General features: G+C 41.4%; 2 protein-coding genes across 4 annotated transcripts in view; one reads left to right on the top strand and one right to left on the bottom strand.

The window, feature by feature from the left end:
• PTDSS2 (phosphatidylserine synthase 2) overlaps positions 1 to 15065 on the bottom strand; it is a 170583-nt gene that overhangs the window by 65491 nt on the left and 90027 nt on the right. The gene's annotated exons all lie outside the window — the stretch shown is intronic.
• TRPM5 (transient receptor potential cation channel subfamily M member 5) overlaps positions 1 to 15065 on the top strand; it is a 116194-nt gene that overhangs the window by 88687 nt on the left and 12442 nt on the right. For all 3 annotated transcript variants that reach the window (XM_033928019.1, XM_033928018.1, XM_033928017.1), the window contains 2 exons: positions 6855 to 6987; positions 10090 to 10162. In XM_033928019.1, coding sequence (XP_033783910.1) covers positions 6855 to 6987; positions 10090 to 10162 — 206 coding nt within the window. The remainder of the gene's footprint in view (positions 1 to 6854; positions 6988 to 10089; positions 10163 to 15065) is intronic.

Here is a 15065-nt window from a genome sequence, read left to right as displayed (position 1 = left end):
ACATACACAGTGGGGAGTAACTAGACATATAAGTAGTACAACAGGTTTAGTGGTTGGATTTATAGTTTTTAGAGAGAATTGAGTACAGGGAGATTAAGCAGAGAGAGAGAAGGGGGAAATACCGTAGTTTAATTTACGGAGAGTTATAAGCATATGGATGCAAATTTTTAGTGGATAGAGTAAGAGAGGGTCATACTGGAATTTCGGGAGGGAGAAAGGAGAGTGGAGGGTGGGGCTTAAGGGGGGGAGAGACAGAGGAGATCTTTAATTGAAGAGGAGGGTCTTTACCGATTTACGGAATGCTAGTAATGAGTTCTGTTGTCTAAGTTGGGGGGGAAGTTGGTTCCAGAGGTGTGGAATGAAGTGGCTGTAGGATCGTTTGTGGGCAGTTTCTGTGAGCAGGGATCTTCCGGGGGGGACGCATAGGCGTGTCTCTGACTTTGAGCGGAGGGTGCGAGTGGTTTACTGTTGTGGTTATGCCGCTCATTGTGCATTAACAACTATGTCTGCCATCAAAAACACCTTGTCAGCTGCTCTTCAAAAGAGGGCTGGTTCCCCTCTGCTTGGAGCGACACATTTTTAATTGAGCTTTTTCTCTTTGAAATGCAATATTTTTCTTGCTGTTGAGCATTCAGGTAGCTGAGATTTTCAAGAAAGAGGCCTAGATTTACTAAGCTCCGCTCCGTGTCCGATCCAATGCAGGCTGACTGATTCACAACAGGCCTGTATGCAAATGGGGGCGATCGGAAGAACGCATGCGCGGACCATCTACTTTGCTTCTCGTGCAGAACTTAAAAACAAGAAACTCTGCTCTTCATTTGTTGAACAGTGATCAAAGAAGAGACGTTATTCAGGATTCTACACGCTGTACCTCACCATACTTAACTGTGAGTTGGGTGAGAAACTAAGATAAGGTTTTTGCACTCTGCATTCGACTTTATAGATTGTTAAACGTGTGTGTAGCGTGTGGTCGTGAGAGTTAACTCCCTCAACATAATCATTACTATCTGGAATTAGTTACTTTTCAAGAACTCAGTAATCTGATTAGTGTCAACTAAATAACCTAGAAATTGAGAGTGATAGGGAAACCAACATAGCTACCGCGACAGGAGGGTGACACATTAATCTGCAAACATGAATTTCCTATTGATTCTATCGATCTATTTAATAAGTGGTAGCATTAAAGATATTAATTCACTCTATCCATATCTACATTCAATCCACGATCCTGATCTATCTATTAGGCTCATAATAAATCAACAGGAAGATAGAGTAAATCACATTAATGTAATCTCAATTAACGGAAGGCATCAACGTACCCTTAAAAAAAGGACAAGAGAAGTAAAACCTATCGGAATCATTACTACTACCAAACCTATCACATCCGCTTCTGTTCCATGTGCTTATCTTAATACTAGATCTGTTAGGAACAAAGCTTTTTAAATTAAAAATTGGATCATCAGCAAGCAAATAGCCTGTCTTCTTCTAATAGAAACATGGCTATTGTCTGAAGAAGATCCAATAACAAATGATCTTCTACCAAATAATTTTAAAATTCACATGCTAACCCGTGATGGAAGAAGAGGGGGAGGATTCTTAAGGAAGGATTTGAACTTGAACTATTGGATTCCAAAATGATCAATCAGAAATATTAGCCTGTAAAATTAGCAATAAGGAACTAGAAAATTCCATTTCCTGCATATTATTTTATGTCCCACCGAAAAGCTGGCTAAAAGCTAGAGAAGACTTATGCGAATTTGTTCTACATAATTCAATTACTCCTTCATATAATATTATTGCAGGAGACATAAACCTACATCTAGACGAAGAGGACAATCCAGATGCGAAAGACTTTTAAAACTTTCTATCTTTGCTTAATTATAATCTCCCTTTACCTAAACAAACACATGAAAAAGACCATCATTTAGATGTGGTAGCTATGTCCACAAAGGAGATTTTAGACCCTTCCATCTCTCTATCTGATGGTACGTGGTGTCACAATATCTGGTCCGATCATTTTACTTATTATTTCAATTTAACTTGGACTCATTTAAAATCCAAAACACATCCAAAGATAAATAGAGAACATCTCACAAGGGGTCATATCAATCCAGAGGAATATTGGTCAAAATATGAACTACAAGCAGAAATAGAAGGGGTTGAATTTTGGGACCACTGAATGAAAACTAGCACATCCATTTTAGATAAAATTGCCCCTAAACAAAATAGCAAAAACTGCTCAAATAAATATAACAAATGGTTTGACACCAAACTTCTAAAAATGAAACAATTAGTAAGACGATTGGAAAGAATTTGGAAAAAAATGGGAAACTTGTCAGACCCAAACAACTGGAGATCCAACATAAAAATCTACAAACAACTGATAAAAGAAAAATGTAAAGCTTTTTACTCAGCCAAAATCAACTCATCTAATACTAGCTCAAATGGAATCAATATAAAAGAGCTGTTCAACTTGGTTACGAATTTATTTAACACCACACGCTACACTCAACTCATGCATAATATTAAACTACCCTCAGCAAATGATTTAGCACAGCATTTCGATTCAAAAATTAAAAACCTAAGAAATAACTGTTCAACAAATGAATATATGAACATCAAATAACTAACATACAAGGAAATGAAATACCAGCAGACATGACTTGGAGTTCCTTTCAAGATTTAGAATGGAATAATTATATCAAATTATATAACAAGTACTCTAAATCGTACTGTGTTTTGGGCCCATGTCCCCCAGAAATTATGAAAGCAGCTCCATTAGACTTTAAACTATCTTTGCTGAATTATTTAACCAATAACTTAAAAAATGGAAAATTCCTCACTAATAACTGTCATATCATAATAACCCCAATTCCAAAGAATCGTAAAGAATCATCAGCATTAGTAACCAACTTCAAGTTTCCAAGTTTCCAAGTTTATTAGTTTTTTAATATCCCGACCATCAAGCAAATGTCTGGCCGGTTAACAATATTTTGAAAAAGCTAAAAATGTATAATACGAAGTGAACGTAAATGACGTAGACTAGACAAACTAGAAAGTGAGGGTAAAAGGGGAAGGAGGGGAGAAGTTACATAATTTAGATGAGAAGGAGAAAGTGGGGGGGGGGGGATAGAACGAGAAGGATAAGGTAGCATTGTTGAAGCAAATACATACTCGCGGTAAGAAGCAGAAAAAGAGAAATTAAAATAAATGAGAAATTAAAAAAAAAAAAAATAAGTAAAACAAGAGAGATGAGGAGTGATGATCTAAGTTCAATTGAAAGCGTCTTGAAATAAGAAGGTCTTTAAACCAGTCTTGAATTTGATTAAATTTTGTTCATCACGTAGGTATTGTGGAAGCGAGTTCCATAATGTGGGTGCAGTTACTGCGAAGTTGGTTTTTCGGGTATAGTAGAATTCTTTTAGAGATGGAATGAAAAGAAGTTTTTGGTCAGTGGATCTTAACGTGCGAGGGGAACATTGTGGTATTAGTAGTTTATCAAGGAATAAAGGTTGGTGGAAGAGTTTGATTTTAAAGGAAAATAAGATGATTTTGTAGGTGATGCGGTGGGTGATAGGGAGCCAATGAGCCTCTTTAAGAAGAGGAGTGACATGTTCGAATTTACCTTTTTTGTATATTCCCAATTGATGTAATACCTTGATCAGTTCTCTCTTCTACATGAAACTCAATCTGGTTTCAGACCTTTGTTTAGCACTGAGACAGTAATTGCGGCTATCTTGGATAATTTACGGTTCATGTTTAGTAAGGGCCTTAATGCCCTGGTCATGCAATTTGATATGAGCTCTGCCTTTGACTTAGTGGACCATGGGAAACTGTTACAATGCTTAGATGCAATTGGTATCAGAGAAGAAGTTAGCATGGCTTCAGCAAAGGACGATCTTGCTTGACGAACTTGCTGTACTTTTTCGAGGGGGTAAACAAGCAGACAGACAAGGGAGACCTGGTCGACATTGTTTATCTGGATTTTCAGAAGGCGTTCGACAAGGTTCCACACGAACGACTACTTCGAAAAATTGAGAACCATGGAATAGAGGGTGAAATACTCAGGTGGATTAAAAACTGGCTAGCAGATAGGAAAGGAAACAGAGAGTGGGGGTAAATGGACAATAAGATTGGAAGAATGTCACCAGTGGGGTGCTGCAGGGCTTGGTACTTGGACCTGTGCTCTTCAACATATTCATAAATGATCTTGAAATGGGTACGACGAGGGAGGTGATTTAATTTGCAGACAATACGAAGCTATACAGAGTAGTGAGGACGCAGGGGGATTGTGAAGATCTCCAACGTGACATAACCATGCTCGAGAAATGGGCAGCGACATGGCAAATGACGTTCAACGTGGATAAGTGTAAGGTAATGCATGGTGGTATCAAAAATCCCACACACGAATACAAGATGTTCAGGGCAGTACTAGGAGAGACCTTCCAGGAAAGAGACCTGGGAGTACTGGTCGACAAGTCAATGAGGCCATCTGCACAATGCGCAGTGGCAGCGAAAAGGGCGAACAGAATGCTAGGAATGATTAAGAAGGGGATCATGAACAGATCAGAGAGGGTTATCATGCCGCTGTACCGGGCTATGGTACGTCCTCACCTGGAATACTGCATCCAGCACTGTTCGCCATACATGAAGAAGGACATGGTATTATTTGAAAGGGTCCAGAGAAGAGCGACTAAAATGGTTAAGGGGTTGGGGGGAGTTGCCGTAAGGTGAGAGATTAGAGAAGCTAGACCTGTTCTCCCTTGAAAAGAGGAGATATGATCGAAACATTCAAGATTATGAAGGGAATAGACTTAGTGGATAAAGACAGGTTGTTCACCCTCTCCAAGGTAGAGAGAACGAGAAAGCACTCTCTGAAGTTAAAAGGAAATAGATTCCGTACGAACGTAAGGAAGTTCTTCTTCACCCAGAGAGTGGTGGAGAACTGGAATGCTCTCCTGGAGTCTGTTATAAGGGAAAACATGCTCCAGGGATTCAAGACAAGGTTGGACAAGTTCTTGCTGAACCAGAATGAACGCAGGTAGGGCTGGTCTCGGTTAGGGCACAGGTCTTTGACCTGTGGGCCGCCGCATGAGCGGACTGCTGGGCATGATGGACCACTGGTTCTAAGACTGGTTTCGAGGTTTCCTTATGTCCCGCACCTATCAAGTATGTTTTAATTACGATCTCTTTGATACCTGGAGCAATTCATCTGGTGTGCTGCAAGAGTCACCATTATTCCCCACTGCTTTTCAATGTCTACATGTCATCATTAGGTGCACAACTTAGATCCTAGAGACTCCAGCCTAATATTACCACATCTGTTGATTACTTTGCAGGTATGGGTAGCTTGCCTGGGGTAATGGGAAGTAGTGCTTGGATTGAGCCTGCATCCTGTGGCTCTAGTCGCTAGGCCACTCCTCCCTTCCTTTTTTAACATCTTACAAATAGTGCAATTCTCAAATAAATCGTATTATATGTAAACATACATTAGGAAAATCTTTGCAAAATCACAACAAACAATATCTTATCTATCCCTCCCTCCCCCAAAACCCCTACCCTACCACCCTCCCATTTGTCTGGCAGGTCATTCATACAATCACACATACTGCCTAACAAAACCCTTTAACATCATTCATCTTTGGAATAACCCCTCCATCACTTCTTCCTTTTGTTCCTTCGGTTCTTCCATGTCTTCCATCACCCAAGCTTTCTTTCCTCTTCTATTGTATTTTGTTCTCTTCTTCTCCTCTGTTCTTCTTACAACAGAATCTCCATGTTTCTTAAAACAATTCCTCTCCATTTTTTCCCTTTCTATTTATCTCCTTTTTACCTAAGTCTTGTAAACCATTTTGCTGCACTATTGCATGAATAGAGCTATATCGAGCCGTTAAAAAAATACTGTACGTATATAAAACAAACAAACAGTGAGTGCTGCCTCTGTAGCCTAAGGAGTCAGAGGCCTAGATTCACTGAACACACCGATCTGGATCGTTGTTGGGCGATTCTTGGCCAAGTTTCGCCGAGCGATCGATTCACTACAGATTCTTCATGCAAATGATTTAATCAGACACATGCCCACAAGTGATCCCACGGATCGCTGTAGAATGATCAAGAAGCGCAGATTATCCTTGTTGGATGTTGATGCGATTTGTGCATGCGCTTGCTCTTCGCCCAAGCGAGGTCAAAATAAAGGGGATTTACTTGTTGTTTACTTGCTGGCCCTATGAGTAGACATTTTGAAAGGAAACATTTCAATTTGTGCAGATTATGGAACAGAACACGCAGCCAGATTATGGAACAGAACATGCTTTAAACCCGCAAGTTAAAATCACAGTCTCGCACTGTGCTTTTTGCAGAATAAAAAGGGAGTTCGCATGCATATGTAGAGTTTTATTTTATTTTGATGGTTGGGATTTCAGGGCGGCAGAGAGCAGGAAAGTCGGCAAGGATAGTAAGTGACTAGTCCTCAGCAGTCGCTTCATTTCGGATCGGCAAACCCAATCAGTGTTTCTTCTGCTTAGTGAATCGATGGCTTCCTACTTATGCATGCCATTTCCCCTCATTTGCATGGGCGGATTGGTTTGGGTAGGAGATTGATAGGGCAGAAGGTTAGTGAATCGGGTTGTGGTTGGGACACGATCAGTGAGTTTAGTGAATCTAGCCCAAAGTCAGGCCAGTGAATCAAGCATAGATCTGCCTCTGAGCTAATGGGCTTATTCTAGCTTGAATTATGAGGGTATTAGCTCTTTTTTGAATCCTATTCTATTTTTCTTCATGGTAGCCATATATTTTTGCTCTAGTAATGAGTTTAACAAAATTGCAAATCTTTACTTTTTATGTTTCTCAAACAGAAAGAGATCTGTCGGATGGACTCGATCAAAAAATGATGGCTTGGGAAACTGTCCAAAAAGAAATTTATCTGGCAAATCTGGAAAAGCAGAAAAAAGAGAGCAATGAAGAGAGACTGAAGACAGCATCTAATAAGTACGTGAAAATTCTTCAGTCCAAGTATTTAATTTATTGAAGCAATCCTCTGGGCTGTGTAAAGAGGAGGCATTCCCAATCAGATGTTATATCAAAACATGCATGCAGCATGCACCTCACCCATTTGCTGCAACAGTATTGAGTTTCTCTCATTGGAACCTTTGTTACAATTCTTCTTAAAATTTCAATAGTAAATCAAGAAACTCACTCTATTACAATCTCTATAATAGAGAATGACACAGGGATAAATTTGTCCTTGTCCCTGCTTCATTCCTGCAAGCTCTGCCTTAACCACATACGCCTCGAACACAAGTTTAAACATAGAAACATAGAAAGATGACGGCAGAAAAGGGCCACAGCCCATCAAGTCTGCCCACTCTACTGACCCACCCCATTAAGTCTGAGTGCTGATGACTTAGTTCCTTTGCTCGACCCTCGTAGGGATCCCACGTGGATGTCCCATCTATTCTTAAAGTCGAGCACGCTGGTGGCCTTGATCACCTGCCTCGGAAGTTTGTTCCAATGATCCACCACCCTTTCCGTGAAGAAGTACTTCCTGGTGTCACCACTAAATTTCCCTCCTCTGAGTTTAAGCGGGTGCCCCCTTGTGACCGAGGGTGTTTGATGCTTGTGCAGATGAGGACAGAACTTGCAGGAATGGGTCAGGGTCAAGAGAAAAACTCGCCGGGATGGGACGGGAAAATGAGTTCCATCCGGGATGGGGAAGAATTTGTCCCTGTGTCATTTTCTACTCTATAAGAGAAAAAAAGCCTTAATAAACTAGGCCAAGCCACATCATGAAACGTGAAGTCTACTGAGAGAGCAAAAGAAAGAAGACATTGTAAAGGGGGAGGAGACCTTAAATCATCATTGCAGTAAGATATTGTTCACTTAAGGGCCCTTTTACTATAGCTTAGTGTGTTCTAATGGAATTAGCGAACACTAAGGGAAATTCATCAAAGGATGCAATTGCTTTAGTGCGTGCTAATGACTAGAGTACACGAATACCCTCTTTTACAAAACCGCTAAAGTGGTTTTTAGTGCTGGCCGGCGCTCAGAGCGTCAGCAGCAGTGCAAAGCATTAAGTGTGCCGTCCATCATTAAAACCGCTTTTACAGTTTTGTAAAGACATCCATGATATTTCTATGGGTGTCTTTAGCATTTAGTATGCACTCTGAAGAATTCCCCCCTTAATGCTAAGAAGCCTATACCAGGGGCCGCTGAAAAGTTCTCAGCCAAACCAACAAAGCTGGGGCAGCATCTATCGAGGGATAAACACTTAGTCTAGCGATTTTCCACTTTTTTCATTCCGTCAGAAAAATACAGAACAAAAAAATGTGGAAAATTGCTGGACTAAGTGTTTATCCCTCGATGGAGGCAGCCCCAGCTTTGTTGGTTGGGCTGAGAACTTTTTAGCAGCCCCTCGTAGATATAAAATGGACTTTTTAGCATTTGGTATTTGCTAATTCCATAAGCGTGCATTAAACTTTAGTAAAAGCTCCTTATTCTGTTAGGATAGAAGAGTAGCCTAGTAGAGTACTAGTCTGAGAATCAGGGCAACCAGCATTTAAATCCCATTGACACTCCTTGAGAGCCTGGGCAGCTCATTTCTCCATAATCTCAAAGTATAAGACCTCTCTGGGGGAGCAGAGAAATATCTACTGTACCTGACTAACTTGTGTTGCTCTGCTAAAGAAAAAAAGGATGTTGTGATCTATGAAGTTATTGGATATTCTATTCTGATTGGCCCAGGCACCTTAGGCCCCACCAGTAGGCGGGGCTTTGGGACGGATGGGCCAATCCGGCCTCATTCCGTCGTTGGCTGCCTGCCGGACAGGCGGGTTTGGCTCCCGTCTGTCCGGCCAACTAAACCAAAGGTACGGGGAAGGGGGGTGGAGGTGTCGTGGGGGTCAGCCAGGAGGGTCGCGGGTCGGTTGGGGGGGGCGGTCGTTGGGGGGAGGGGGGTTTGCGTTGAGGGCAGGAAGGCCTGGGATCCCTCCTGCCCGTAATGTAGTGCGGGGTGGGGGTAGGAGGTTGCCGTGGCCAGGAGGGTTTGGGCTCCCTCCTGGCCCGATGTTGTCAGGGGGGGGGGGGTAGGATCGGCTGGGCCATGAGGGTTTGGGCTCCCTCCTGGCCCGAACAACTAGCGAGGGGGGGGGGGTCACCAGGGCCAGGAGGGCTTGTGCTCCCTCCTGGCCCGATATTGTTGGGGAGTCGGCGGGGCAAGAGGGCTTGGGCTCTCTCTTGCCCCGATCGTGTCGGGGGTGCCGCGGTTGGCTGGGGCAAGAGGGCTTGAGCTCCCTCTTGCCCCGATGTTGTGTGTGGGGGGGGAGTGATGCATCGCGGCAGGAGAGATGCCTCACCTCCCCTACCGCTATGCCATCACTCCTCTACCCGAACTGCCGCAGGTCGCGACAGTTCGGGTAGAAGAGTGATGGCATTGTGGTAGGGGAGATGAGGCATCTCTCCTGCCGCGATGGTTAGGTTGCCGGGCCGCTGCACTGATGGCGCCAGCGGCCATCAGCTCAGCGGCCCGTTTTTCTGCACATAGACCTGGTTTTATTTCGTCTAAGTGAAAAAGGTCTTAGTGCCGACTAAACTGTATTGGTTATACCTGTTGTACGGCTAGGTGTAGGTCGGCCCACCTCCCGCCCGCCCTTTCCCCTACTCTAAACACACCTCTTTTCTCTCTGTACGTTTAGAGGCAGGGGAAAGGCCTAAGTTGGTTTTAGATACGTCTAAAAACCAGCTTTGGTTATGGGTACTTGGATGATCAGGCTTTTTGATCGTCCAAGAAGCCACTTAGGACACTTTTTAGACGTTTTTTTTTTTTATTATTATTACCCCCCTTAGCGTACAAAACAAGGAAAATTGCAGAACAGGTGTACACAATGCGGGCACTTTATTTAATAATAAATTTTGTATAATGAATCAATCCACTTTATTCTTTAGAGGATTAAGAAATCTTCCTCAGGGGTCCTGAAAGGGAGAGTGTGTGATGACCTGAAAAATGTTGAAGATAGCTCTGAACCAAGCGTGTCTCGTAGCAGTGCTCCTTAGCCCCATGTTAATGCATTTTTGTTTTCTCTGCTATTTTTATAGAGTTGATTGCCTACTGAAGTATTTCAAAGGTGTGAAAGATCAAGAAAAACAGCTCTTATCTTTGGAATCACAGGTTAAACAATTTTCTCTCTAGCATCTGCATTTCAGTTCAATTTGTATCTGCTGTATGTTCTAACCGTTCCAAAACACAAATTAAAAGGTTGGAAGTGCATAATGGCATGACATGACATGAACATTTTGGAAATGGTAAGAACTACGATATATAACAGTAAAGATAAGGAAGGAAACACAAGAGGAGCTAAGGTCTGTCTATAATGATTGTAAAATCTAAATTTATATTTTAAAAAGTGCTTAAGAATAAACTTCCTAAAATAAAAATGATACAAGATCTTTTTTCCTTTTAAAGATTCCCCCCCTCCCCGTCTTTTACAAAACCGTAGTACAGTTTTTAGCGCCAGCTGCGGCAGTAACAGCTCCGATACTCATAGGAATTTGATGAGTGTTGGAACTGTTACTGCCATGGCCGGCACTAGAAACCATGCTACGGTTCTGTTAAAAGGGGGGTGGGGGTAAGGTGATTTGGGAGTGAATTCCATAATTCAGGTCTCTGTATGGGAAAAAAATAGAACTAAGGCTAGTATCTGAACAATTTTCTCTAAATGTAGGGTGTAACGCACCCGATACCTGTACTTCAATCAGGACCGGCCCACGTTCACATTATAGATACTTCTGCGTGCTTCCCTTGAAGGAAGGAAGTCCTGCTGTATGACATTCACTCTCAAGGCATGGAATAAAAAAAACAAAAAGGCAAAAAGAGTCAATTCACTTCCCATGCAATGATCCCTTTATTCAGCGGTATGACGCTGGGAGTTAACTTCCAGTCTGTCCAAACTCCCAGCAGCAGCCAAGAAATAAATCCATACAAAACACAAAAATAGGGCTGACCAAAAGTTTAAGTGTCAGCTCTCATCTTCATTCAAACAGTTCAGGTAAGGAAAAATAACAAGTGATGTTGTCTTTTCATTTCAGACAACCACCCCAAACTACGGCTGGCACTTCCAACAGTTCTGTGTACCAGCCTCAAAGTTATTGTAGCTTGGCTCCCACCAACTCCCTGGAGTTGGAGTGGGGGGAGGGGGAGTAAGTGAATCCACCAATTAATCTTCTGAATTTCAGAATGCCACTAATGGCCCCACTAACCCAACCTGTATGGAAAGTGGATTCTCCCCACTGAATTACTCCCCTTTCTCCCAATTGCATAACCAAACCCAAAGCCAGCTTAATTATGTTGGAATTTGTAACCCAAAAAAGTCCAGAAACAAAAACGTTTTTTTTTTTTTTCTTTTCTTCCTGCCTCATATAAGCAGGGCAGCACAAGTCCCATTAAACTTTCACCTGAAAGGACATTTCCTTAGCAGTGCATCAACAGATAGAACATGCTATCAATCACAAACAACCCAGCCCTGCCACTTAGCTTTCCTCCATTAGAAGGTCTTCAGGCAGACTGGGAGTTTCCAAACAGTCCATGGGTTCTTGCTGTGCTGGCTGGCTGGCAAAAGGGTCAGTGTCAATCTCCTGCATCTCAATGTCCTGGGACTCGGGAGAATAGCCTGGAGTGGCCTCCTCCTGGGCTGGCCCAGGGTGAACTGCCTTTCTCCTCCTCAGAGCAGCTTCTCTCTGAGGGGGAGGAGCTGCCTGCAAAGCTTGCTTAGTCTTCCTGGGCTTTCTCGTTATCTCCTTCAGCTGGGAGTCACTGGAGGGAGAGAGATTCCTCTGAGGCTGTTCTAGGTGATTCTCCTCACATCCCTCTACCCCCTGGAGATCAGCGTTTTCAGGATTAAAGGGAAAGTAAGGTTTTTCCCTATTCTTAGTCACAACCCTATCCCCATGGTTAGCCCTCTGAATGGAAGGGCTGGATTTAGCTACAAGGTGACCTGGCAAAAGCTGCGCCTTAGGGATAGGATTGTGACAAGGGACAAACAGATGATTTTGATTAATAGATCTTAAAGTTCGAGAAGAGATGTAAGAAGTTAAATGTCCACTAAGTGTGATGGCCTTTTGCAGTTCTTATGGGCATAACTTTAACAGAAAGCTCAGGAAAGCACTATTAAAAGAGTTTCAAATATGCTGAATTAGAAGTTATTTTTTTTTTTTATAGATACAGTCAACGCTCAATTTAATGAATCCCAATTTAAGTTCAAACCTCTTTACTAAAGCTATACTATAACAAACAAATACAAGTAGTGAAACAGTAAGGCCATAGACATCCAAAAAGTTCAATATATGCATATATAATTCAAGAGACAATTTAAGAAACAAATAGCTGGTGTCTCCGTGTATTATAATGGCTGAGATCTCAGAATTCAAAAAGCAGAATTTCCCCCCTAAACCCCCCCCCAACAATACAGTATACATTTTTTAATGCACAATATATAGGGCCTCTTCTATTAAACTGCGCTAGCAGTTTCTAGCGCGGGAAGCCATGCTGAATGGCTCGCACTGCTCCCGATGTTCATATAGTTCCTACGAGCTTTGGGAGGGGGGTTGATGTTCTCACATAGAGCTAAATGTGTGTTTTTTAATCTGAAAATTTAATATGAAGTGATTGTAGAAAATTTAATATGAAGTGATTGTAGAAAATTTAATATGAAGTGATTGTATTGCACTTCAAAACAAATAAAATGTAATATTTTTTGACATTTTGATTTAACCAGACACTCCCCCACCCCTCGGTTTGTTAATGCAAGGATCAACTAAGTTTATTATTATTTATTTGTATACTTCAGATATACAGTAGTTCAGTCACTAAAGAGCACAAGAGAAAAATTTTTTTCTTTGTTTTGTTCTCTTATTACCTTAAACACATTCATTACCAGCATTTTACATGACATTTCACCCCTCAGTCTTCTGCCGCTTTATTTAGTTGTTGTTGGCTTTCCATCATCACCTAAACTAATCCTTGACACCATTTCAAAAATGTCTCTGGCATTCTCAGGGCAGGATTGTAAAGGGACTCCATTAGGATGATCACAGTACTTCCGGAAACAGAAGGCATTGGTAAACTAATGCCCTAGTATGAGATTATTGTCGGCCAGTCTTGCTTTTTCTACCATCCTTGTTGATGCATTCAGCTAGACAAAAAGCAGCCGATTGCATTGGGATTGAAATTAGACCACCAGAGCTGGGTCAATGGCTCCTGCTGATATGGGAGTTATGCAATAGCATAACATAAAAGACCAACCAGATCTGGACATTCTCTGGTGAAACCAAAGTGGTTTACATTTATTATATGTGGGTACTTTCTCTGTCCTTCTGAGGCTCATAATCTATTCTAAGGGGTCCTGCAGTAAGAATTAATGCAGGATATAAAGTACTGTGGTGGTGTTTTGTTTTTGTTTTTTTTGCACTGGGAGTATGTTCTACAGTAATCAGTTATGTTATGGTAATCAGGTTTTCTATTCTATATATTTATATACTGCCTATCAAGGTTATTTAAGTGTACTAACCCTATATGTCTTCTGTCCACTAATGTAGTTCTCCCCTCATCCCATTACGTGTCAATTACGTCTGTCTTTGTCATCTAAAATGTATAACCCAGATTTTAATTTTCTGTACTCCGCTTAGAAAATTGATAAGCAGACTAACAGATTTGGAATAAACTTGAAACTTATTTACTATCAGGTGCTCAGGCATTTTCCCTGTCTGGGTCAAGGTCAGTTGAAGGTCAAATTACATTACAAAAGTTGGGGTCAGTCAATAAAGTTGCTAGTACAGGCAGATCAGTACAATTATTAATGCACTTAGCACAGTTACATCAGTGCATGCCAACCAAATTAGCACGGGCGTGCTTACCACCTAGAAAATAGGTATCAGTAAAGGCTCCCACACTAACGGGGAAATGCCACCATTTTACAGCCACGCTAAAAGTGGCTTCCACGCGCAAGAGAGCTCTGGGCTACTGATAATGCTGGCCACATAGCAGCTTAATAAAAAGGCATCAATGTTCTAAACATATGGGTCAGTAGTCAGGCAGCAGGGGTCTGCATTTAAGCCCTGGCTGCTGCCAGCTAAACTTGACCTGGGTATTCATGTCTAGGCACTGAAACTGAATATCCAAGTCATGCCTAGGAATATCGCCAGAGCCTGCATAACACCAAGTTTCAAGTTTTATTAATTTTGATATACCAACCATCAAGTTAATATCTGGCCGGTTAACAATATATTTAAAAGAAAGAGAAACTAAAAGAAACTAAAAAAAAGAGGTATTGTGTATATACAAATAACATTACAAGACGAACTAGACAGTGAGGATAGAAGGGAAGGGAGGGTGAAGTTACATATTTGAGAAGAAAAATGGAGATAGTGGGGTTAGGATAAAACATAATGGAGAGGGACGCTTTAAAGAAAGCGGTTATTATTGATAAATAGAATAAAAAAAAAAAAAGGAATGATGGCTCTAAGTGTTAGCGAAAGCATCATGAAATAAAAAAGTTTTTAAATCTGTCTTAAATTTATCGAGTCGTGATTCGTCGCGGAGTTGCTGTGGCAGGGAATTCCAGAGGGTAGGGGCAGATACTGCGAAATTTACTTTACGTGTATTGTAGAAGTCTTTGATAGAGGGGATAAAAAGAAGTTTTTGGTCAGTTGATCTCAGAGTGCGTGAGGAACAGTAGGGAATGAGAAGTTTGTCAAGGAATGAGGGCAGATGAGAAAGTTTTATTTTAAAGGATAGTAAGATAATTTTAAAGGTGATGCGGTGAGTAATAGGGAGCCAGTGTGCTTCTTTTAAGAGAGGGGTGATATGGTCGTATCTGCCTACTTTATGGATAAGTTTTATTGCAGTATTTTGTATTAGTTGTAAACGACGAATTTCTTTTTGAGGGAGGCCATTTAGAAGAGAGTTACAGTAATCGAGATGAGAAATTACTAATGAATGTATCAGGATAGTGATTGAGTTAGTTTCAAGGATAGAAGTTAGAGATCGGATGATGCGTAATTTATAGAAACAAGTTTTA

The sequence above is a fragment of the Geotrypetes seraphini genome, chromosome 19 (genome assembly GCF_902459505.1).
Source record: "Geotrypetes seraphini chromosome 19, aGeoSer1.1, whole genome shotgun sequence".
Lineage (NCBI taxonomy): Eukaryota > Metazoa > Chordata > Amphibia > Gymnophiona > Dermophiidae > Geotrypetes > Geotrypetes seraphini.
Note: the sequence above shows the minus strand (reverse complement) of the source record. Positions and strands in the feature narration are given on the sequence as shown.